The following is a 24,818-nucleotide window of genomic DNA, read 5'->3' on the forward strand; positions in this document are numbered from 1 at the left end:
AAGAGGAAGAAGAAGGAGAGGAAGAAGGAGAAGAAGAAGAAGAAGAAGAAGAAGAAGAAGAAGAAGAAGAAGAAGGAGAAGAAGAAGAAGAGGAAGACGTAGAAGAAGAAGTAGAAGAAGGAGGAGAGGAAGAGGAAAAAGAAGGAGTGGAAGAAAAAAAGAGAGGAAGCAGAAGGAGATGAAGGAGAAGGAGAAGTAGAAGAAGGAGGAGAAGAAGAGGAAAAAGAAGGAGAGGAAGAAAAAAAGAGAGGAAGCAGAAGGAGATGAAGGAGAAGGAGAAGAAGAAGAGGAAGAAGAAGAAGATGGAGAAGAAGAAGAGGAAGAAGAAGAAGAGGAAGAAGAAGGAGAAGAAGAAGAGGAAGAAGAAGGAGAAGAAGAGGAAGAAGGAGAGGAAGAAGAGGAAGAAGAAGGAGAAGAAGAGGAAGAAGGAGAGGAAGAAGAGGAAGAAGAAGGAGAAGAAGAGGAAGAAGAAGGAGAGGAAGGAGAAGGAGAAGAAGAAGAGGAAGAAGAAGAAGAGGAAGAAAAAGAAGAAGAAGAAGAGGAAGAAGAAGTAGAAGGAGGAGAAGAAGCAGGAGAAGAAGACGTAAAAGGAGAGGAAGAAAAAAAAGAGAGGAAGAAGAAGGAGATGAAGAAGAAGGAGAAAAGAGAGAGTTTCTATAGAGCACAGCTAACTGGACAGCAAGTGCGCAAGAGGGGACAAAAAAAGTCTGCCTTCCCAAAGCTGTCCCCCGCCATGAAGGGGGGACGAGTGTCGGCTGCAGGAGCCGGAACGACGTACAAAGCCGCTTTAGAGGCATGTGCCTGTAGTGTGTGTCTTCTTCTTGTGTTCCAGGGTACAATGTTAAAAAGCCACCACTAGTCGCCCCCAGTGCTCCTAGTCTCTCGGTCTTTTTGTCTCTGGTGCAGATTAAACGTCACGTCCGTACTTGAACTTGAATTTTATCCCATTGTACAGAGGCAGACCCAGCCATAGAGAGACAGAGAGCTCCCAGAGAACCAGGACTCCGCCATCTTCACCATTAAATAGTCCTCCTTCCCTCCCCCCCCCTTAGTGCCAGCCAAGTGGAGCAGTGCAAAGTGCTGGACAGTGAATGTGCAGGGCAGTGCCAGGCTTCCCTGCGAGCAGAAGACACTCTTGGGCAACCCTGCAACCAGCAAAAGGGTCAGCTCCCCCTCTCTCTTATTATTATTCTTTTTTTTTCTTTTGGGCATTTTATTATTATTATTTTTTTGGCATTTTTTTTTTTTAAACCTTCAATTTATTTTTTTTTTTAAATTGATGGGCACCGTGGACTTAAGTGGAGTGGGCACAGGCAGTTCCTAAGTTGCGAAGATTGGAGATCACACTGCCCTAGCTGAGCTAAAAGGGGGGCAACCCAGGTCCCACTCCTTTTTTTATTGATTTTTTTTTTTATTTTTTTTTTTGCTTTTTTTTTTTCCTTCCTTGTTTTGCATTTTGAAAAAAAAAAAGAAGAAGAAGGAGGAGGAAGAAGAGGGAGAGCCGAGGAAGGTGGGAGAGGAAGGAGCAGTGTGCAGATCTCCGGGCGATGCCACTGTAAATGCCAAGGCAATGTCCCGTCGCAAGCAAGGGAACCCGCAACACTTGTTACAAAGGGAGATCATCGCACGTAAGTCTGCATGGAGGGGGTCACCGATCACTTGGGGGGGGAGGGTGGTGGTGGTGGTTGGAAGGAGATGGGAAGCAGGAAAAGTTTTGCGAGAGCGGGGGAAAAAATCAGAGAGGTTTGGGAAGTCAGGAAAACTTACTGAACACATGTGCTGCCTTTTTTTTGACAGCACCCTGGTGAAGCAGTCGTGCTGCACTTTTGTTATCTGCCAGCTGTGATTTCCAGGGGTTTTTATAGAAACATGGTCCTGGGATTCATTCTAAGGACAGCAGACAGTCCTAAAATCGTACAGTTTGTTCTTTGCTTTTTCTCCAGGTCAGGTTTTGTTTTTTAAAGTGACAAAAATAAAATAGGTTTGACTAAGGTCCAGTATAGGGACAGTCCTTGATTCTGAGAACATTACAGTCCAAAATCCAATAGAATTTGTACATTGGCACATTGCAGTCTATCTTTGGGGTCTACCAGGGCAGTCCTTAATTCTGAGAACCTTTCAGTCCAATATACCTGGGATTCTAAGGGTGCCAAAAACTCCAGCATCCAATTGAGTTGCATATTAGAACATTGCACTCTCTAGGGGTCCATCCTGACAAATATAGGACAGTCTTTAATTCTGAGAACATTACACCTAGTCAAGTTATTAGGAATTTAAAGCTTCCAAATCCAATGGAGTTTGTACATCAGAACGTTGCACTTTATCTTTGAGGTCCATCAGGATAATTATAGGACAGTCTTTAATTCTGAGAACATTAAACCTGGTCAAGTTATTGGAAATGTATAACTTCCAAATCCAATGGAGTTTGTACATCAGAACGTTGCACTCTATCTTTGAGGTCCATCAGGATAGATAATAGGACAGTCTTTAATTCTGAAAACATTAAACCTGGGCAAGTTATTGGGAATTTAAAGCTTCCAAATCCAATGGAGTTCGTACGTTAGAACATTGCACTCTATCTTTGAGGTCCACCAGGACAGATATAGGACAGTCTTTAATTCTGAGAACATTACACCTGGTCGTTATTGAGAATTTAATGCTTTCAAATCCAATGGAGTTTGTACATCAGAACATTACACTCTATCTTTGAGGTCCACCAGGACAAATACAGGACAGTCCTTAATTCTGAGAGCACTACACCTAGTCAAGTCATTCTGCTTTTAAAAGTCCAAAATCCAATCAGACATGTAAATCAGCACTTGAAGTCTATCTTTGGGATCAGGAAAGTCCTACATTTTGAGAACATTACGCCTAGTCAAGTAATTGGGAATTTAAAGATCCAAGATCCAACTGATTTTGTATACTAGAACTTTGCAGTCTATCTTTGGGATCCATCAGGGCAGAGAACATTACACCTTGTCGAGTATTTGAGCTTTTTAAAACTCTGAAAATCCAATTGAGTTTGTGTATTAGAACATTACAGTCCATTATTGGGGTCCACCAGGGCTGTATAAAGGCAACCCTTAATTCTGAGGATATCTAGTCAAGTAATTGGGATTTTAGGGGTGTCAAAAACTCTAACTGAGTTTTTAAATTAGAATGCACTTTATCTTTGGGGTCCATCAGGACAATATAACCCAGTCCTTGATTCTGAGGGTATTACACCCACTGAAATAATTGGCATTTTAAGGGTGCCATAAACTTCAACATCCAATTGAGTTTGTGTGTTGGAACATTGCAGTCCATCGTTGGGGTTCATCATGACAATATAAGGACAGTCTGATTCTAAGAACATTACACCCTATGATAATTAGGATTTTAAGGGCGCCAAAAACTCAAAAAATTGAAATGAGTTTGTGTATCAGAACATTGCAGTCTATCTTTAATAAGTTACATTTGTTCTTTGCTTTTCTCCAGTTTAGATGTTATTTGATAGGATTGCATGGGGTCTATCGAGTCAATATTAGGGGTAACTTCTGTGCACTGCTAGCTAATGTCTCTGGAATGTTTTTAATGTTAGCAGCTATGCACAGCTCTACACATGCACCCATTCATTTGAACTCACTTGCATTGTAGAATGTAGTCCTAGTCCTTGTAGTATGACACCCAGTCAGTCTGCATTTAATTAGGCAAAAAAGAAAAAAGTTAAACCTGACCCAGGACTTCTACAGATCTCATAAAATTCAGTTAGTATTTTTTTTTTAATCTTGCATGCCCTGACCTTGCTCGGTATCGATCCTAAAGGCAATGGCCAGGTGTATTGGTGCATCAGTCCAAGGCAATGCAGTTTATTATTTTATTGCACATTGTTGAATCCTATTCCATGGCAATGGGCAGCCTGAAAGTCTGGATGTGAATATGTTCAGTTTTGTGAAAAAAAAAAAAAAGTTGGAGGGGCAAGGATATGGTGGGGAGGTAGAACCTGGACAGGACAGACAGGGGAGAGCTAATGGAAAACATATGTTTATAACAGTATTACAACTGAATGGTTGTAAAATGGAAATGCAACCAAACTGGCAGGAGAGCCTAGGGAGGGAAAAGGGGGGAGAGCAAAGGAGGAGGTTGCTTGATCAATTTATAAGGAAAGGGAGGTAGACATCGTACACTCAGATGGGACACATACCTCCTAGGATATGGTACCCACATTGCCTGGGATGTCTAATATAGTTTATGCCCATGTGAGTGCAGAAACGCCTAGAACGTTTAGATCAAGTGGGACCTGACATCATACCGGTGAACTGTCACTTGCAATTGTAGTATATGAGTTTTGAAAAGTTTGGCATGCATGCTTGGGGTGTAAAAGGCCCTCTCCAACCTAGACGCACATGTGGCAGCCTGCAATGCAAAGGCCATCACACTTGCATACCTACAAGCTTTGCTGCAGATTGACATCCCTGAGCAGAAGTCGAAGAAATATCATTAATTACCTAGATAATTCTTGGGGGGGTGGGGGTGTGTGTGTGTGTGTGAATGATTTCAAAAATGAATATCTCAGACAGGCTGCCTGTTTTTAGTGATTTCTATGCCTGTACTTGCAGATATATACTGAACATAGGTTGATATACCAGTGTGCATGCAAAACACAGTCCCAAAATGCAGCCCCTGGTACCACAGAGCTCGCAATCAGATGGTGGTAGAATCAGTTAAACAGTGTACACGATTAATCTTCGTATGTCACACTCCAGTGCACGTATGGCGTTTACAGGAAATTCTAGCGTGCTGTATACAAGTATGGCCCATTATCAACCCCAGCAATCGTGGCTGGTGTAATTGTTTACAAAGTTTACAAATCACAGAAGTACTGTCAATGCAAAGCAAAAAAGCCTTAACTTTTTTGTAGCTTAGAACACTACTAATATACAGTATCTAAAACTATATGTATTATATATACATACATAGATATATATTTGTGGCTATTGCTATATATGTATTTCCATAAATGCATATATTTCTGCACCTATGGCATTAACCGTGCCATCTCAGCATGTGATTAATAAACTACAGTGGTATGTTAACCAGATTTTAATCAAGAAAAATGATATTTTATTGTTGTCTGCTGTGCTGGAGCATAGGACATGAATATTTATATTAGTGGATTTCCATAGAAAGAAATGTGACAGCAATATTTGCAGTGTATTATGTTAGGACAGTCAATTGGGGTTTGTGTTGATTTCTTCCTTTCTGTGTTTCTGGGGTAAATGGGGACAGAAGGGGGGACTACACATGCTGAGATGGTGCAGGCAGTCAGCTACCCAAGGCTCAGCTCTTCCCGCCCACTGCTCTGGCTCTCCAAGCGGCTGCATCGTTCCCTCTTCTCCATCCCAGCTCCTGAAAGCCCTTAAAAAAAAAAATAAAGTGCAATAGCCTGCTATCTCCAACCATCCTCCCTTTTTTTTTTTTATTATGTGCACGTCGACCCCCTTATTGCATTAGTCCTGGGGGGCCAAGCCAGCCGGGGAGAGCCGGCAGAATATTTATGGAAGATTTTAACAAATTTAAATAAATAAATATATATATAGGGATATATAAGGGGCTCTCCCCTCCCCTGCCTTGCAGGGGAAGAGCAGTCTGCGTCGCTGCTTTCCTTCTCTTCCATCGCTCAGGCAATATATTTAAGGGGAATTATTTTGATGAATTATTTAGAAAGGACTGTTTTGTTTTGTTTTGTAAAAAGGGCCAGCTTTGTTGTGTCAGTTTATTATACATTGTTTTATTTTATTTTTTTTAATAAAAAATATAAAGTGATGAGGATCTAGGCTGTGAGAAGAGGAATGGATGCTGTAAGGTTTATTTTGTAGACCTGATTATTGCTACGCAATGTTTAGATTTGCATAGGCTGCATGTGCAGCTGGAGTTTTTGCATTTTGTTTTTTAAAATCTATTTAGGGTTCAGCTGATATTTGGGGGGATCCTTGGACTTTATACAATGATGATGTCCTGAAAGCAGTGGGGAGAAAAGGGGGTTTTATTTTTTTTTTATCTTGGGAGGACCTGGGGGATACTTCTGTGCACCCCTCGATGTTCCTGTCTCAGAAGGGCTGTAGATGACGTGGATCAGGTAAGTATATTTGCTGTTTACATTCTCCTGATTTTAGCATGGTTGATCATTGCCTTTTGAAATGACATCATTGGTGCAATTTGAATATTCATGAAAGTGCATTGGCACCCTGAGTAACCCTTGCATGGCCACAGCCCTGCCTGCACCAGGGAAGATTGTCTTGAATTTTTTTTTTTTAATTCATTGGCACCCTGAGTAACCCTTGCATGGCCACGGCCCTGCCTGAACCAGAGAAGATTGTCTAGAATTTTTTTTTCAATTATTGGCACCCTGAGTAACCCTTGCATGGCCACAGCCCTGCATGAAACAGGGAAGATTGTCTAGATTTTTTTCTTAATTCATTGGCACCCTGAGTAACCCTTGCACGGCCACGGCCCTGCCTGAACCAGAGAAGATTGTCTAGAATTTATTTAATTCAGTGGCACCCTGAGTAACCCTTGCATGGCCACGGCCCTGCCTGCACCAGAGAAGATTGTCTAGAATTTATTTAATTCAGTGGCACCCTGAGTAACCCTTGCATGGCCACGGCCCTGCCTGCACCAGAGAAGATTGTCTGGAATTGTTTTATGTATTGGCACCCTGAGTAACTCTTGCATGACCATGGCCCTGCCTGCTCCAGAGAAGATTGGCAGGAATTTTTTTTTATAATTCATTGGCACCCTGAGTAACCCTTGCATGGCCACAGCCCTGCCTGCCCCAGAGAAGATTGTCTTGAATTCTTTTTTTTTAATTGATTGGCACCCTGAGTAACCCTTGCATGGCCATGGCCCTGCCTCCACCAACGAAGATTGTCTTGAATTTTTTTTTTAATGCATTGGCACCCTGAGTTTCCCTTGCATGGCCATGGCCCTGCCTGCACCATAGAAGATTGTCTTGAAATTTTTTTTAATGCATTGGCACCCTGAGTATCCCTTGCGTGGCCCATGGCCCTGCCTGTACCATAGAAGATTGTCTTGAAATTTTTTTTAATGCATTGGTACCCTGAGTAACCTTTGCGTGGCCTACGGCCCTGCCTGTACCATAGAAGATTGTCTTGAATTTTTTTTTAATGCATTGGCACCCTGAGTAACTCTTGCCTAACCCACGGCCCTGCCTGTACCATAGAAGATTGTCTTGAAATTTTTTTTAATGCATTGGCACCCTGAGTATCCCTTGCGTGGCCCATGGCCCTGCCTGCACCATAGAAGATTGTCTTGAATTTTTTTTTAATGCATTGGCACCCTGAGTATCCCTTGCGTGGCCCATGGCCCTGCCTGCACCATAGAAGATTGTCTTGAATTTTTTTTTAATGCATTGGCACCCTGAGTAACCCTTGCGTGGCCCACGGCCCTGCCTGCACCATAGAAGATTGGCTAGAATTTTTTTTAATGCATGGCCTCAGTTGTAAGCTGCATCACAATTGCTTTACCAATGGTCTTGATCTAACAGCGTGTAGACAAAAATGTTGAGTTGTAGTTGCATGACTATCAGTATTTAGGAAGCAGAGGATAGCTAACACCATGGATTTTGACAGCCCGGCCAAAAGTGACATTTCTGGAAGCAGGTCCACACCACGAGTTTGTTGGCTGCCAAACTCAAGATGCAATATTCGCCCATCTTGCGTTTTTTTTTTCTTAATTTCCCAGACTGCTTTGCAGACGCTGCGTATGCTTTGCCTGCTTATTTTTGCATTGGAGAGCTGCTTGTGTGAGCGTTGACAACTTGTCAAAAAATCAGTGCTTTCTTTTCCCACTTTAACTTGTTCCAGTGCATGTTACTCTTTCATATTGCTGTGCAAGAATGCACATCTGCACCAAGCGGGAAGTACAGTAGCAAGCCAGACTTGGGGTGTTCCCCCCTAGGGATTAGCAAATTATGCAAATGATAAAAATGGGTGTTTCACACATGGGTAATTGAAAAAAAAAAAAAAAAGCATTGTGATGTCAAAATTTTGTGCCGTGGAGTTTTTCAAGATTTGGTGAAATAGATGATTGCAGTAAGAAAACGAAATGAAAGAGACAGGTTGGACTGGAAGGTCTTTTGGTGCTTGTGCACTGGGATGTTCATCTGAGAGTCGATCGATTCTATCGCCTGCGCTTGATGGCATTGTGCAGTGGATTATGTTGACATCTCCTAAACAAACAGCAACAAAAGCCAGACAGCTAGCTGGGAACCTGAAGGCAACGTGTAAGACCTAAAAGGGGGGCCGTGCAACGTTTGGGTCCTGCCAACAATAAAAGAATCATTTTATAGGACTTGGAAAAAAAAAAAAAAAAGCTATAGGGAGAGAACGAAGGGATTGCAAGAGAGAATGTAGATGTTTTATCATGAAGGTACATGCAGACGTAGCTTGAGAGAGTAGTCGAACCAGTTTTGCATTGTTTATTGTTTAAAAAGCCCTCTGGTTTGTGTTATATAGGAATCTGAAGCCTGGGAGAATTACTTTTCCTACACCAGACGTCCACATGCCACCTTATAGGCTTTCAGTCAACTTGCCCTCTGTTGTACCTACACTTCTATACCTACACAAGCACCTGAACCTCCTTCTTTGTATTTCTCAGCAGTCCTCTCTTCTACAAAAAAAATTAAAAAATAAGCATTTAGAAACCGAAACCCAGCCCCAATTAGGCCTTATCTATGATAGAATCGCTGAAGGAGCATTTCTTTACCCCCGACAAGGCAGAGAGGCCTAAAAAAAAGTGCATCCCTTTCTAGTCACTGTCACCCAGTACAGATTTATCTCTTATCTATTGCGCCAATAATTAGCAAACTTTGACATTTTAATTTAAGCGCGTTAAATGATTACGGTGTCTAAAAATGCAACAGGGAACCGCAATTAATATTGGCTCGACGACATGCATTTTTTTTCACCCGATCTGCAGATTTCATACTGAGTTTAATATGCGTTATGTCAGGTTATAGAAAAATGACTTTTTTTTTTTACGTGCTGTAGTTTGATAAAAAAAAAGAAGCTGGTGGTACCTGTGGTCCTAGCTCTTGGCTGCAATTAAAAAGCATCTTTTAATTTTAATTTATTGAATATGGAATCACACTTCCCTCTCTTCCCTCCCCTGGCTGGTTTGTATAAATTACATAATCCTGGCTTTACGATTTCATCAGCTCCCAAGTCTGTTTTTTTTTTATTCTATATTAGAGATAGCTTCTTCTCCCTAGAGAGAACAGGCAGTGTGAAATTCTTGCAGCAGCAGACAGCAAATGTTTCCTTTCTGCCTTTAAATAAAAAAAAAAAAAGAACTTTGCTGCCCCAAAGTGAAACTTAGATTTTTAAATGTTCATTAGGAAGACGGGTTTAAAAGTGTCTTTAAAATGGTCTTTAAATTAGATTAATAGCGTGAATTAAGGGTGCTGACCCTTTCATTGCTGACAGGTAGCGCCCCACAGGAAAACGACTGTGGTTGAAAACAGGAAGAAACGTGACATCTACCTATGACCAAATTAAAATTTCTGCGACCCCCTTTTTTTTTTTTGGCTTTTTTTATTTTCAAGGTTTCAGTTCGAAACTGTAGTTCACACACCATCTCCAGTTCACACACCATTATCACTTCGCCTACAAAGATATCAAGCACCCATTGTACAAATACCTTCGATCTCCAATTCAGCTACAAATCATTTTTTTTTTACCTATTTTCTTTTGCTTATCTTTCCCCAAATTTTGCAAATATTGAAGTGTATATAAAAAAAAAAGATAAGTTTGAAAAGTTCATATCTTCTGATGAATTAATTCAATGGATTATACAGCGTATAAGGGATGAAATGCTCTTAAGTAATAATAGGTTTTAAATACACAGCAGCAAGACATAGATTGATCAGATGATAATCAAGTGAAGGCATAGTCTGTTGCTGGACTTGATTGGCACAGGATGAGCAAGGTGTGTAGTATAGCCATGCAGTCCTGAATTCCTCAGTGACTTTTTTGTGTTTAATACTTATCTTTTGTTTCTTTTGCAACCAGTTTTTAAAAAAAATAAACTTTTCCAAGACTCTTTTTCTATTTAATTTTTTAGCTGTACATTTCAATTGTGCCCTAAGGCATTAAAAAAAAAAAACTGACAGGCAATGACTACTAGGGGGAGCTCCGAGTCTATAAGATTCAATGCTAGTGGCTGCGAATCCTTCCTAGTGTTACTGTGAAAATGTGGAAATCAACATACAAGTCTGTTTACTGCTGCAGCATCTGAGGCACAAAGAGGACATTTATTTATGCAAATCCTTTCCAGACGCACTTGCCTTTGATGGCTGGACCCTATACAGTTGCACCTTTCTGCGTCCCATATGCCACAGACCTATGGCAGTTTATAGAGTCACTGAACTTTTCAAATATTTTTAGGTCACCATGCATGAGTCTTTTTTTTCAAAAACTGTGCCAATAACATTTACTTATTTTAATTTACAAGAACAATCGGTCTTTTAGATAACTTGCTAACTTGACTTGACCCCGTATTAAAAGCCCATTGTATTGACTTGCCTTCTCAGATCTCACCAAAGTTTCCTACAAGATTTTTTTTTAGGACAAGATGATATTTTTTTTTTTTTTGCAATCCCTTGCCATTTGATTTTACTCCTTAAAAGTCGATAATAGTAAGGTGGGGTGTCTTTTGTATATCTTGCATTGACACTTTTAGATTTTAGCGTGCTAAAGCTTCTGTGATCCGAGCCAAGGTATGGATTCATTTTTGTTTTTCTGGGTGCCTTGAAGTAAGGTGGGGGAATTACCCTGCGAGCTTTCGTATTAATCCGAAAGTGAAATAAAATTAGGTCAGGCAAAACCTGAGCTTCTTCTCAGGTGAAACGAGCCTCCAGCCTTAAATATAGAGTAGCAAAAATGCATTTGATGGCTTCTGTAGTTCAATGAAGATTTGAATGAGGCCCTACAGACAGAACGTGAATCTTCTGCGTATCCCATGGAGAGGAGGAGGGGGAGTGATCTTGGAAGAGAAGGAATTATATTACATGTGCTAATTTAACTCATCACATTTAATTCTGTAGAGTTGTAGCCTTCGCCAAAGTACGCAAACCACTGAAGAATATAATAACAATGATAACGACAAAAAAAAAATCCAGGTGTTGAAGCCTCCGCCATACTTCAGACTTATATGCCGTTTTGCGCGTGCAGCAGCAACTCCTCAGCAGCCAAAGGGTTAAAACAAGAAGAGAGTTGCTTCCTATTGCAGCTGTAGATTACTTCGATGCATTTGGGGTATATAGTAGTGTGGTTAGACCCCCCCCCTATTAATCGAACGCTCAACCTGCGTTTGTTTATACCGATGGCCGCCACTGGCGCAAACTTCTTGCTTGGAATTTGGTTTGCCTGTCCGATAATACTGCATTTGATGAAATAGCAACAAGAGAACAGTGCCTTTTTTTTTTCCCTTCTTCTTTCTTTGCATAATGCAAGCTGAATCCTAAAGTCTCTGTTCACGATTTGCATTGGCTGGCTCTTTGTATTTATCGTTTCAATAAATGCTTTTCAATAAAGTATATTTATATTTTCAATAAACCTGTGCGTTGTAGCACTGGTCACAAACTGTGAGACAGCCTTTTAACACGCTTCCCCATTCACGCTAAATTATAAGCTCTCAGCACCAGCTAAAATATGCGTATTTTTAAAAAGTGTTTATTGGCACGCCAGCGTTCCAAAACAGACGATTCTCAAAGCAAATTTTTGTGTCATTTTGTTGCTTCGAGTTGCTAGAGTTTGAAAAGAAATAGTATATCATCTTGTAGAAGTTTTAGGTTATTTCTGGCTTTTTTTGGCACTTTAAGATATTTTATGTACTTGGTTTTAGGTTCATCAATACTTTGTTATGGCAGCGCGGATGCTAATTGGCCTTTTTTTGGGGAAGGCCAACTTTCTACCCAGCTGAAATATAGCAAAATAAAATAATTGCTTATTATTTTACTTATTTTTCCAAATAACAATGCTAAAGAACAGAATATTCATGGAAGGTTTTGTTCTTAAACTAAAGAAAACAGATCAAGTCTATTGGATATTTTTACTTTTTAAAACAGTTTCCCAAATTTGTTTTAAAATAGTGATGATCTCAACTCTCCTAGATTGTAAGCTCGAAAGAGCAGGGCCCTCAATCCCCTCATGTTTTGCATTGTATTGGTATTGTTCTGTCACATGTTCTGTCCCCCTTTGTAATGTACAGCGCTGAGCGAACTATCGGCGCTTTATAAATAATGTATATTAATAATAATAACTTAAAAATTTAATCTATCACTTTGCACCAATTTTGACTGTTTAAGTGCTAAAACCTGAGCAATTAAATGCAGTTACAAGATGAGAGTCTTAAATTAGACTAGAATTCTGTTAAAAAAAAAATTGTCTTTGACTCTCAAGTTTTTTGTTACGTTGACATGCCCGTAACTTGCATCAGTTTTTGCTTTCTAATTTGCATGTAATATTGACACTTTCAAATTGCTTGCATTTCTTGAATTTTTGGTGGACAACATTTGTTTTGCTTATTGTAGATTCACAAATAATTATCGAAAATCAGTATAATTGTGCACAGCAATATGCTTAAAAACCAGAATAAAAAAAATTCTGCATAACATAATACTTAAGATTTATTACGTTTGACTTTATCCTCTTAATTGGATAAGTGGCAATCAATATATTGCACTGTAATCTGCGACAAGCCATTTCAGATGCTGGAGTGGTCAAGAATCTAATATTTGTCTGAAAAGCAAAAGAAATAGACTGACTTTATTTATTACTGCCTGCTTCTGGATAAGTATTCTTGAATTTGGAATACCATTCAATATAGCAACAGCAGCATTTGATTTGTTGCAAATATCTATTGGAATGTTTTAAAGTCTTACAGTCAGTATTCCAAAAATGTAACAATTGAACATTTTCTACTAACTTCTTTTGCTATCAGATAATATTCTGTATTCTCAGATTATTCTTTAGCCTAAGATTAATAAAAAATGGCGACATTTTTAGCAGCACTTTGATTAGGTCCGGTTTATAAAGCAGCATGACAAAGTTGTCTCAAAACGAATATTTTTAGGACTCATTAAGCTGCCATTCAACTTTTTTTTTTCATGAGCATCTTCCACCTTATGTAACAGAACCTCTATATATACAATAGGGATATCTAAGTGAATGCATCCATGTCTGAGAGTCTATTAATAGAATGCATGCATGTGTTTTATGAGCAGAGAATGAAAAAGAGTCTGATCGCTGATCAGAAATGAGAGAATTATCTGTTACAGTTCTGCAGATGGCTGATGGTTTGCACAGCTACCTGCAGAAGCAAATCTGCCTTTGCATAGATAGTCTGGCCCTGTAGCTTCGTAATTGATTGAGTCAAACGATGTTTTGCACAGAACTTGGCACTCGTTGCAACGGTCGTGCTGAAATAGACTTGCAGTAAGATCCTAAATATAATCAAATTTAGATGACTCGTAAGATAGCAGGAGATATTCAGAGAGGTTATGACTAAACTAAATGGAAAACACTAAGTGGACCCCTTGGCCCTAGATCAGCTGTCAGTATATTATCAACCTATAAATCTATATGAGTGGTATTTATTTATTTTTTGGAGGTTTTTAAAGCCAATTAATTTAAAACAACGGGTCCTAGTCGATTGGCATTTTATTGCAGCACCACTGATCTTGTGTTTAACTCTTTCCTACTAACGGGTGACTTATATGCGCGATATTGAGTTGCGCCTTAGAAAGCTAGAGGGTGGAGTCACTGAGTTATGAAGCATCTTTACTCTCCGGAATTGTATGAAGGGAAATATATACAGGAGACTCAATATAGAAGCATTGCTTCAGTGTCTTGCTGTGAGCCAGCAGTGGGAGAAAAGTACGCAGAGCAATATTTTAATAAGGTGGTGATGTGCAAAAATCTACATGTCAACCAATCGGAATTAAATTTTTTTTAAAGACAGGAGTACAGTAAACTGGAATCTGATTCGTTGCTATAGCTTACTGTCTGTCCACATTATCATTGGTGCCTTATCAAATAATGTATAAAATGTTCTCTCTCCATAATTTTTTATTAAAGATTATAAAGGATACAATGCATAACCTCATACAGATATAAAAGCAAGGTCGATCTATCTGTGAATTCCAAAACTGTATCCTTCAACGTTTCAACTTCAATAACTCTCAGTGCCTATTAATATGCAGTATTGTAATAGAACGATGTTGCATTGTTGAGTAGAATTGAGTTGGTAGATTTATCGGTACGATTATTCAATTGGTCTATCTGAAGCTTTGAAGACCACAGGGGCCTATCAAATGTGTTTCACAATTCCCAACGATGAGACCCAGTTGCCTCGAAGGCTTTACGTTCTAAACTCTTCAGATAGCCAGGTGAAAATGTCCCGTCAGCTCTGCCTTCTGCAGCTAATCGTCAGTGGCCCATTAATAGTTATTTTGATGGGAAAGTTTTAGGCTGAAGTTCCCCCCATTGTACTGTGAATGGTTAATGGGCTCAGATAAAATGGCTGTTATTGTTGAGCAGGAGTTAAGTGTATTTATGAGGTGCGGACATGTCCTGCTTGGGAAGTTCACCGAGAAGGATACAAGGCAGGGACAGACGCTGAACCCGCATCTTGTTTGTTATTAAAACTGTAATTGAAAGAATTTAGTGAACATCAGACAAAATCGAGCCAGAAGGGGAAATAATTAGCAAACGCTCAATAAAAATGTGACATTTTGACATTGGTGTATTGTGAATTAAAGGCCTACAAAGTCTATGTCTAGAACCTCGAAGCTTAGAATATGTGCTCCAGTTGACTAGTATACTTGTTTGTTACGATTACAGATTACCTTTATGTGTGCCCAGTGCTCCATGATAGCTTCCTTCTGTCGGCCATCTTACGAATGCCCATACCTATATGTTAACTCCAGTCTGTTGCCCATCTTGCTGTGGCTTGGCGTTAGAGTGGCCAGCAAGACCATTAGGAACAAAGAAGATCTGGAACTTTTTTGATGGTTTTAGAAAGATCTCGTCAATAAATCGACCTCTTTAGAAACTAATTTCTTAACAAGGTTATTTGATTTATTTATTTTTCAACCATTTTTGTCGAAGCCTATCCCCCTATAATATTGCTAGCAGTTAGTTAGAAAAAAAATCAAGGTATTCTTGATAGGAATTAATTTTTTTTTAATACTTGCATAGCTTCAAATAATAAATGTATTTCATGCAACCATCACATTGCTTTGCTACAGTTCGTACTTTTTTCTTGTAGTTAATTACAGCCCTGAGTAATCGCACACCTGACAAACATTTTTTTTTGTCTGAAGGAGATGTATTTTTTTCTTCAGAGGCAGTGTTTGATATATCGATGACTAAAGCAATAGTATAGATTTTTTTTTCCCTTTATGAGTGCAGATATTTATTTTTGTTTCTATGTGGTTGTGGTGGCGGTGGTGGGGGGATGCATTACAAGTAAATAATCCTTGTGAGAGCGCACAGGTAGAATCTCAAGTGTTATGTATTGCCAAGGGCATGCTGTATCTCCTATGGTGTTTTGAGGGGGAGGCGGGTTACAGAACCAGCAGCTATTAAGAGACATCTATCCCTTTCGTCTGCTTGTTTATGCCATCGATAGCTTTAACGCAGATGTCCTCAGGCGAGCTTTATGGGGGAAAAAAATGGTTGTCTGTTGAAATGGATTTGTATGTGGACAGGTTCAATTATCTGCAAACTCGAGGTTGAATGTGGTCACAGCATTTTATTTTTGAACCTGTCAAGAATTTTTACGCCGCAAAAATAATGCACTCTTAACTGGAAATAGGCACTTTTTTTATTTTTCTTTTGCAGTAAAGACATGGATTATAAGCAATACATTGTGGTTCTGCTTAGTTCCTACATTTTGCCTTTGCAATACATTATGCTTGCTTTTTCTTGTGTTCACAGTTTTTTTTGTTTCTAACTCAGTTGTACCCTTAAGAGGCTGGGCAGCAATAGTCATCTTTTGTAAAATATATTAAATTATATTCAAGCCCCCAAACAAAAAAGTAACATATGTATTTTAGTTTACCAGTCTTTAGATAGGGTGGCTGCAATAGTTTTCTTTTTTTCCTTTATTCTCACCTGGTAATCCTGTAAATAATCCATGTCCCCGGGTCCCTACGCTCACAATTCAACTGCATCTATGGAGGGAGTCATGGTTGCTACCAAGGCTGGGTTTAAACATGTCTTCCTCTCTTCATCTTCATTACATGGGGGTTGCCTGGATTAGTAGATTACAGAAGGAAGATAACATTTCTGGCTAAAGCAACAGGTATTTTTTGGTACTTCCTGAACATGTCATTGCAGCCAACACATTAAGGACTGATAAGCTGCAATATATACAATTTTGTTTTTTGGAATCCAGTATTCTTTATGTATCTTTTTCCCTTGTGCAGGAGTCTGCCATCTTCATTCTGCCCCCTGTTTAGATGTTTGTTGCTGCTCTAAATGAATTTTATGGAACGTTACAATTTTGTAAAATATTCTTTTGTCAAGTTTCGACAACTGTAAACAGTCACAGTCAGAACAATGTGGCAGTAGTCCAAATTTTAACATTTGCCAGAAGGCCCAATAGTACTTTGAGGGCTTGTGGAGGTGCAAAGGGAAAAAAAATGGTTAGCAAGGGGTACTTGTAGAGTTGGCTCTTTCACTACACTCTCTTACAGTAATATAAAGTGTATTAGAAAGGTGGAAGTATCCTTTAAGTGTGATAGGTAATACTGCACTGCTTGTCAATGAATCTTCTTATATTTCCTATGCTTCATTGCAGCCGAACAGCATCATGTGGAAGCGGTAATCCCAGATGAGGACGACGGCCTACCCATCCCGGAGACGGGGACGCTCACCCTGTCCGGCGGAGGCAACGACCCCGACTTGTTAACATGCGGACAGTGTCAAATGAATTTCCCGCTGGGAGACATTTTGGTTTTTATAGAGCACAAGAAGAAGCAGTGCGGAGTCCCAAGCGGAGGCTGCTATGACAAGAACCTGGATAAAAGTAGTCCTCCGCACTCATCTCGCTCCGAGCTCAGGAAAGTGGCAGAGCCAGTGGAAATCGGTATCCAAGTCACACCCGATGAGGAAGACCGTCTTCTCACACCTACGAAAGGAATTTGCCCGAAGCAGGAGAATGTTGCAGGTAAGTGGGCTTTTTCATACAACGGTTTGTAAAATCATCTTGTGTCAAGTTCTAAAGCAGGGTGGGGAACCCATGTCCTTCCAGGAGTTACAAGGCCTATCAGGTTGTTAGGGGCACATACTGGGACTTGCAGTCCTAGATGTAGATAATTGTAACTACACTAAAGAACCATACACAGCAGACATTGTTCTCATGTACAAAATCTGTTTAGAATTATTCTGTGGTCTTAAAAAAGGGAAAAAAGTTTCCCTGCAATGGAAGACTGTACACACCTCAAGCTCCCTTGAAGAATTCTGGCCATTTGAAGAATCTACCCATCCAACACACATCTGGGTATGTCCGTTGCTTGGTCCCCCACTGCACACTTGGTTTTATCCACCAGCACAGGGTACAGTAGCAACGTAGGGGCTGGTGGATTGAACTACAGCATGTGGCAGGGGAAACAGAAATATGACACTCACAGGAGCGTCGGATAGAAAGATTATTTGGGCAACTGTAGCTCTTTGTCGGACAGGTGAGTATAAACTGTCTTCTATTGTATTTCACTGTTTTAAAAGGCAATGGTCACTTTAAAGGAGGGGGAGTGGATAAATACCTGTATTTAACGATATATAAATGTGATTTTTTTTTTTTTTACTTTTAAATGCTCCAACCAAATCTAAACAAAAAAGATCAACTGAATAGCCTAAAATATTAGCCAATAAGATCAACCCATGCTCGGTTTAATAATGAAATAAAGAATTCATGTATGAGGGAATCTTTCCTTTGAGGATTCCGCAACATTTCTTTGCTCGTGGTTGACGTTAAACTGTCTATTCCTTTTCTTACTTACAGACCTAATCTGTGAAAGTTTCTGCAGTCAGACTGTGCTTATACTGACAAAGAGGGAAAGGAGAAAGGGGAAGATAGTACTGCCATTGCTGCTGTCAGCCATGTACATATTTGTGATCTTTGCACATTGTGCAGTCAGATTGTAACATGAATGGACAGAATTTGAGTTTAGATGCTAAGATACCTTTACCCATTGGATTTACCAATTGTTGGAGCTGCAGCATGTGGTATAAATCTAACGCAGTGCTGACCAGGGGCGGACTGACAACTCATGGGGCCCCTGGGCAATAGGGGATCATGGGGCCCCTGTGTCCATGCCCAAACTCAAAAAAGCCTATGAAAAAAGGTACCAGGGGCATCTCATGGGGCCCCCTACTGACCCCGGGCCCTCGGGCAGTGTCTGAGTTTCCAAATGGTCAGTCCGCCCCTGGTGCAGACATTAAATAGCGTCTGTAACCAACATCATATGGTTTCAACGCTAGACAATTTGACTGCAGGACCCAACTCAAACAAAAACTTTGGGTGTTCAATTTGAGATTGATTTGTCTACACATACAGGCCAAATTTGGATAATCTGTCTGGACTTTCAATTGTACTGAAATATTATAATACATTGCTAACAAAGGAAAAGTTGCACTGTGACCAATATACAACGCTGTAAAAATATAGCTCTATCGGCTTTTTCATCCTTATTCGATATCGGTCAGGATTGGGTGGGAAAACTGGACATTTCACATTCTTTATCTAAGTAACAAATAATGTCTAAAATGACCTTGACAATTAAGCAAAATTCCTGGGAGCCAAATTGCCAACGGCCCAACTTTTGAACATTTTCTCCTATTATTAAAGTAACTATGTCGCCTTCCTAAAGACTGACGCCTGCCAAAAGGAGTGGCCGGCAAGTCCGATCTTCTCTTTTTTGCAGAGCTCCCCACAGTTTCTGACACTTGTTGTCTGGAGCCTGCATCCCCCCACTGTATGCTATGGTTCCATCTAACAGCCCTACCATCAATGCTGGACACAGTACTGACGTATGGGCCAGCAAAACTAACCACAGCACACAATGGGGGCAATCAAGCATCCAAGTGTTATATGCAAAAATTTCTTTTGCAGCTATAGTCCTTCATTAGAGTGAAGATCAGAGCGGGGTGGTGGCACAACTGATCTTTAACTTTTTTCTAATTCAGGAACTTATTTTTCTGAGTGACTTTTCAATTCCTTAAAGTTGCTTGGTGGCATCCAGATTGGACTGCTGGCTCCTCCTGAAGTCTGAATTAATCTGTCCATCTCTGTTTGAAACCTTTATTAAAGCTGAACTCCGGTAAAATGAAACATCCACCCTTGCAGTCTGGCTTTGCATACACTGCAAGGGTTAACTGATTGTTTATGTCTAGGGGACCAGGAAAAGCAGTTTGACTCACTTGATCCTCTGCTCCCGTATTTTCTTCAGGGCTGATAGAATGGTCCCTGGAGCCTCTTCTTCTCTACGCTCCAGAGGTCCAAGGTCCTTCAACGTCATCAAGAATGAGAATGATGGAGGGACCATAGTCTTGCACTGGATGTGAGGAGGCTAAGGGACAGACCACAACCAGAGTGTAGAGGAGCGTTATTTGCCAGAGCGCAAGGTAGTCCCATTGTAAGGGAAGACTTTTACTTTTCCTGGAGCTGGGCTTTGAAGAGAATCTGTCACAAGGCCAAAGATGAACATCTCTGGCCCTTTCTTTGAAGCCTCTTGTTCTCTACGCTCCAGTGGTCCAAGGTCTTTCAACGTCATCAAGACTGACCATAGTCCTGCACTAGATGTGAGGATGAAGTGGGACAGTCCACAACTGGAGCGTAGAGGAACATAATTTGCCAGAGCATCAGGTAGCCCCACTGTAAGGGAGGTCTTTTACTTTTCCTGGTGCTCGGCTTTGAAGGGAATCTGTCACAAGGCCAAAGACAAACATCTCTGGCTCTTCCTGAATCAGCCATTGTTTGATAGCACAAAATCATGTGCTGCATTGTTGGCTAAAAATTGGTTTCGTGCGATCTAGAGGTGGGGAAATGAGTCTCCTAGTGCCAACATTATTGGTAAAATAGCTGCCTACTTAATACACCCAGGTAGATCAGTGTGCAGTAAGGGCAGAAGCGTTACCGGTGTCTTTCCGTCTCCACATTGTCGCTGGTGGCTGCTGACCTCTTCTCTTCTACATCACATGTAATAAGCACCATTTGAACAAGTAATTAATCAGCAGATTAAAGCTTCAGTATCTGCGCCGCTATCGCGTGAACTTACAGCTTTCATCTGGCTGGCAGGGAAATACTTTCACTACCTTATGAGCCTGAAGTTGCATTGATTTGCATGTTAGAAGTCTGGGGATTAGAGTTAATCCTAAATCTATTTATACTGAAGTCCGTGTGAAGGAGAGTTCCTTTTTTTCCATTTTCCTCGAATGCGAACCTGCCATCCTTTTTACCCGTGTCGAAGAAATTGCGTATCCTAAGAGAACAGCAATCCCCAGAGCCTGACTCCGACATATATACAGTTTATGAGACCCGAGGAGGAAGACTGAAAATAGTTTCCTGCTAAGTTATTAGTGACAGAAGCATTTGGAATGTTGGGATCTCAGAATTCCAACTGTCTGTGTGTAGCGAAGGGGGGGGTGAGGTTGCAATAGTCCTGTTGTGTTTATTCAGCAAGCCAATGAGATCTTCTGTAAAGGGGAGCACAGGCTTGATTCCAGCGGCCATTGTTAAAGTGCAACTCCGCCTTTTCATATGATAAAATAAATCATTCTAGAGGCATTCACCTTTACTTTTTTTTTTCATTAAAGTACATTTGTAGCGAGATAATGTGTAAGTGACAAATGATAACCTCTCTTTCTGAAAATACTCATTGCCTGGTTGTGCTAATTCTGCGACCTCAGCGATCAACATGGAAAAAGCTTACCAATCAGGAGTTCTGATATTAATCGTTGCCAGCTCAGTTGTAGTCCTCGGCACTGAAAGATAGCCAGAAAAACAGAATTTTCAAGAGTAGATCAGCAATGGCGGCCTACATGTTTCACTCAGTGCAGATTTTAGGGTGCATTTACACTGTTGCATTTTAAAGCACATGTTGCAACATGCTAAAAGCGCGTCCCATGTCCCCATAATAAAAAGAGTGTTTGTTCCCATCTAAGGGCTGCTTTACACTGCAATCCCTACGTTGGGCGGTTCTGCATGCCCATTTACATGCATTTGTAATGTGTTCGCAGTGCGTTTTTTTGGCATTTTTTATTCCTTCACTAAAAAAATCTTCATTTGCTATGCAAAAATTTTTTCACCTGCATTTATGCGCATTCGTATACATATACTTACACTTTTGCATTTTCCTGGGCAAAAAAATGAATGCTGCTGTTTTTTTTTTTTAAGCACTGGAATTGAAAGCAATAGTGTGAACTAGGGTGATGAGAGAACACTAATTTTGCAGTACATGCATTTAGGATGCATTTATAAAACACATTCAATATATATGGTGTAGAGGAGCCCTTAGCATTGCAGTGTCGTGCTTTTTGAAACCACAAAAAATTGGGTACTTTTTTTTCTGCATTGGATTTAAGTATTTTTTTCTTTTGAAAAATGTTTAATAAAGTTGATATTATATATCATATATGTGATATATATATATATATGTATATATCACACATATTTATATATATATATATATATATATATATATATATATATATATATATATATCACATATATGATGTATAATATCAATTTTATTAAACATTTTTCAAAAGAAAGTAGTACAATACTCCATGAGACATTCTGCATGAAAAGGCAAAGAGGAATATTGTATAGGCAGAGATCAAGTGATATAAAGTCTATCAACGTTTTCTGCATTTTATTGCATTGGGAGACCCATAGAAGTGAATGGGAAATGCATTTTGCATGCAGTTTTTTTTAATATGTCAGCAACAGGTATTTACAAGCCTTGATAAATGACTGTTAACCCTATCCACTCCTATTTCTAATTTTAAAAACGCATTGAGAATGTGCATCAATGCGCATCAGAGCAAGTGTCAAAAGAAACGCACATTGACGCATGACAACACTACAAAAAGGTATATTTTCCTGCACTTTTAGATCTATATAGGCCCTTAAATATTTACCTTCTTTTAAATGGCCTCAGAGTCAAGTCTTTTGAATTTGTTATACAGTGCTGCGTCCATAACTCGGTTTCCGGTATTCTGCGGGTGGGGCATGATTCTGAAAGTGCAGCATCTCTGCTGAGGCCGCTGTGGGGTGCACTGTGCATGACCGCCGTTATGTGGTTCCGGCGGATGATTCATTCTGTGCACTCAATTGCTTCCGTTCTGTATGCAGAATTGCAGATTTTTTCTTTTAAAGGAACAATAAGTTGGGTTACATTAAACTGTTTTTAATAAAAGTCCTAGTACAAAGTTATTATGTGACCGCAATTAATATCTGATTATCTAAATTCTCACTTAATTTTTTTATTGGGGTTGTGCTGCTGAATAACGCCATTTTTTTTCACGTTTTATATATAAAATACATTTTGGAACCGAACCTGCTTTTGCTTGCAACACCGTTCCAGGAAGACTTTCCTTTGTCAAGATTTTGTTGGCAAGAACTGCAACTAAACTTTTAAGGCAATTATAGGTTAATTCCAGAAATAGTCGCACAAACTCGCTGTGTCAGCTGCAGCAAAGCACTTTCCTTTTTTTCTTTTTTTTTTTATTAACGGCATAACAATCGCAGTCTTTGCTGGGTTTTTTGGGTTTTTTTTTAGTTTCTCTTTTTTGCTACGATTAAAACAATACGTTTTTCTTTTTTTGGCTCATTTTAAATAAAATGGAAAGATTAAAGAATAAAAACATAGACTGCTCAGATGTAAAGAGTAATTTAATGTGGCAGAAGCATTAATTATTTTAGCTTAATTGAATCCTTAGGACTGCAGTGGTTGCAATTTTATGGACAAGGCCTGTTTGTTATTTTCTCCCCCTTGTGTAGCGGAGGACGGAGACGGGAGAGAGAGATAGTGTAATGACTTCATCAGTCAGTTTGGGTGTGAGGGAGAACCGTTCTGCAATCTGTGTGTGTGTGAATAAATTCATACAGGATTCACTTGTGTATGTGATGGCTGATGGACCATTGTGCGGTGACCTTGTGCAAAGTAACCCTTTAGAACAGTGGCCTCCAAAATGCGGCCCGGGGGCTGGATGCGGCCTTTTGCTTTCTTTTATCCAGCCTTTGGGGGGGCATTATTCCTCCCACTGTCAGTAACAGTAGGACATAGTCACTGACACTGACAATAAGGTACTATTTTCCCACTGACACCAACAATGCAGCACTATTCCTCACACTGACACTAATGATTGGTCATTATTCCCCCCCAATACTAAAGATAGGGCACAATTCCTCCCATTGACACAGATGGGGCACTATTCCTCCCATTGACACAAATGGGGCACTATTCCTCCCATTGACATAGATGGGGCACTATTCCTCCCACTGACACCAACCATGGGACACTATTCCTCCCATTGACACAGATGGGGCACTATTCCTCCCATTGACACAGATGGGGCACTATTCCTCCTACTGACACCAACCATGGGACACTAATACTCCAACTGACATAGATGGGGCACTATTCCTCCCATTGACACAGAAGGAGCACTATTCCTTCCATTGACACAGATGGGGCACTATTCCTTCCATTGACACAGATGGGGCACTATTCCTCCCACTGGCACCAACCATGGGACACTATTCCTCCCATTGACACAGATGGAGCACTATTCCTCCCATTGACACAGATGGGGCACTATTCCTTTCATTGACACAGATGGGGCACTATTCCTCCTACTGACACCAACCATTTGACACTATTCCTCCCGTTGACACAGATGGGGCACTATTCCTCCCATTGACACAGATGGGGCACTATTCCTCCCATTGACACAGATGGGGCACTATTCCTCCTACTGACACCAACCATGGGACACTATTCCTGCCGTTGACACAGATGGGCCACTCTTCCTTTCATTGACACAGATGGGACAATATTCCTTCCATTGACACAGATGGGTCACTATTCTTCCCACTCACACAGATGGGGCACTATTCCTCCCACTGACACCAACCATGGGACACTATTCCTCCAATTGACACAGAAGGAGCACTATTCCTCCCATTGACACAGATGGGGCACTGTTCCTCCCACTGACACCAACCATGGGACACTATTCCTCCCATTGACACAGATGGAGCACTATTCCTTCCATTGACACAGAAGGAGCACTATTCCTCCCATTGACACAGATGGGGCACTTTCCTCCCATTGACACCAACCATGGGACACTATTCCTCCCCTTACTACCAAGGAGGGGACACAATTTACTCCCACTGACACCAGGATATTTTCTACTCCCACTGGCCACATTCCGGCCCCCTAAAGATTGGGAGGGCAGCAAACTGGCCCTATGTTTAGAAGGTTTGGAGATCCCTGCTTTAGAAACTCAATGAAAAAGAGTAATTTAAAGCCTAACTGAATTCAGCTCAAGTCGTACAGTTCGATATATTTAGAAAGTAGCCAAAGCTCGAGTAGAAAATCCTGTCCCCTGCCAGCATGCTGCAAAGAAGGAGCTTTCCAATCAGCAGGGTCATGAGTTCTACTGATTCTACTAAACTAATAAATATACCCGAGTAGCTCTACCCTTATGGTTTTGGGTGCACACATAGCATACAGAAGCCAG

General features: G+C 40.4%; 1 protein-coding gene across 4 annotated transcripts in view; it reads left to right on the forward strand.

Moving 5' to 3' along the window:
* The first annotated feature begins 997 nt into the window (after positions 1 to 997).
* Positions 998 to 24,818, forward strand: part of BCL11B (BCL11 transcription factor B) — a 161,776-nt gene continuing 137,955 nt past the window's right edge. For 2 of the 4 annotated variants that reach the window (XM_089656407.1, XM_089656420.1), the window contains exons 1-2: positions 999 to 1,628; positions 16,867 to 17,235. In XM_089656407.1, the coding sequence (XP_089512533.1) occupies positions 1,571 to 1,628; positions 16,867 to 17,235 (427 nt within the window). In that variant the 5' untranslated portion in view covers positions 999 to 1,570. Of the gene's footprint in view, positions 1,629 to 5,781; positions 6,119 to 16,866; positions 17,236 to 24,818 lie in introns of those variants that run through there. The other 2 variants (XM_089656412.1, XM_089656426.1) reach the window with 2 other exon arrangements.

Source organism: Staurois parvus, unplaced genomic scaffold, assembly GCF_062004578.1.
Source record: "Staurois parvus isolate SC_StPar_1 unplaced genomic scaffold, SC_StPar_1.0 ptg000026l, whole genome shotgun sequence".
NCBI lineage: Eukaryota > Metazoa > Chordata > Amphibia > Anura > Ranidae > Staurois > Staurois parvus.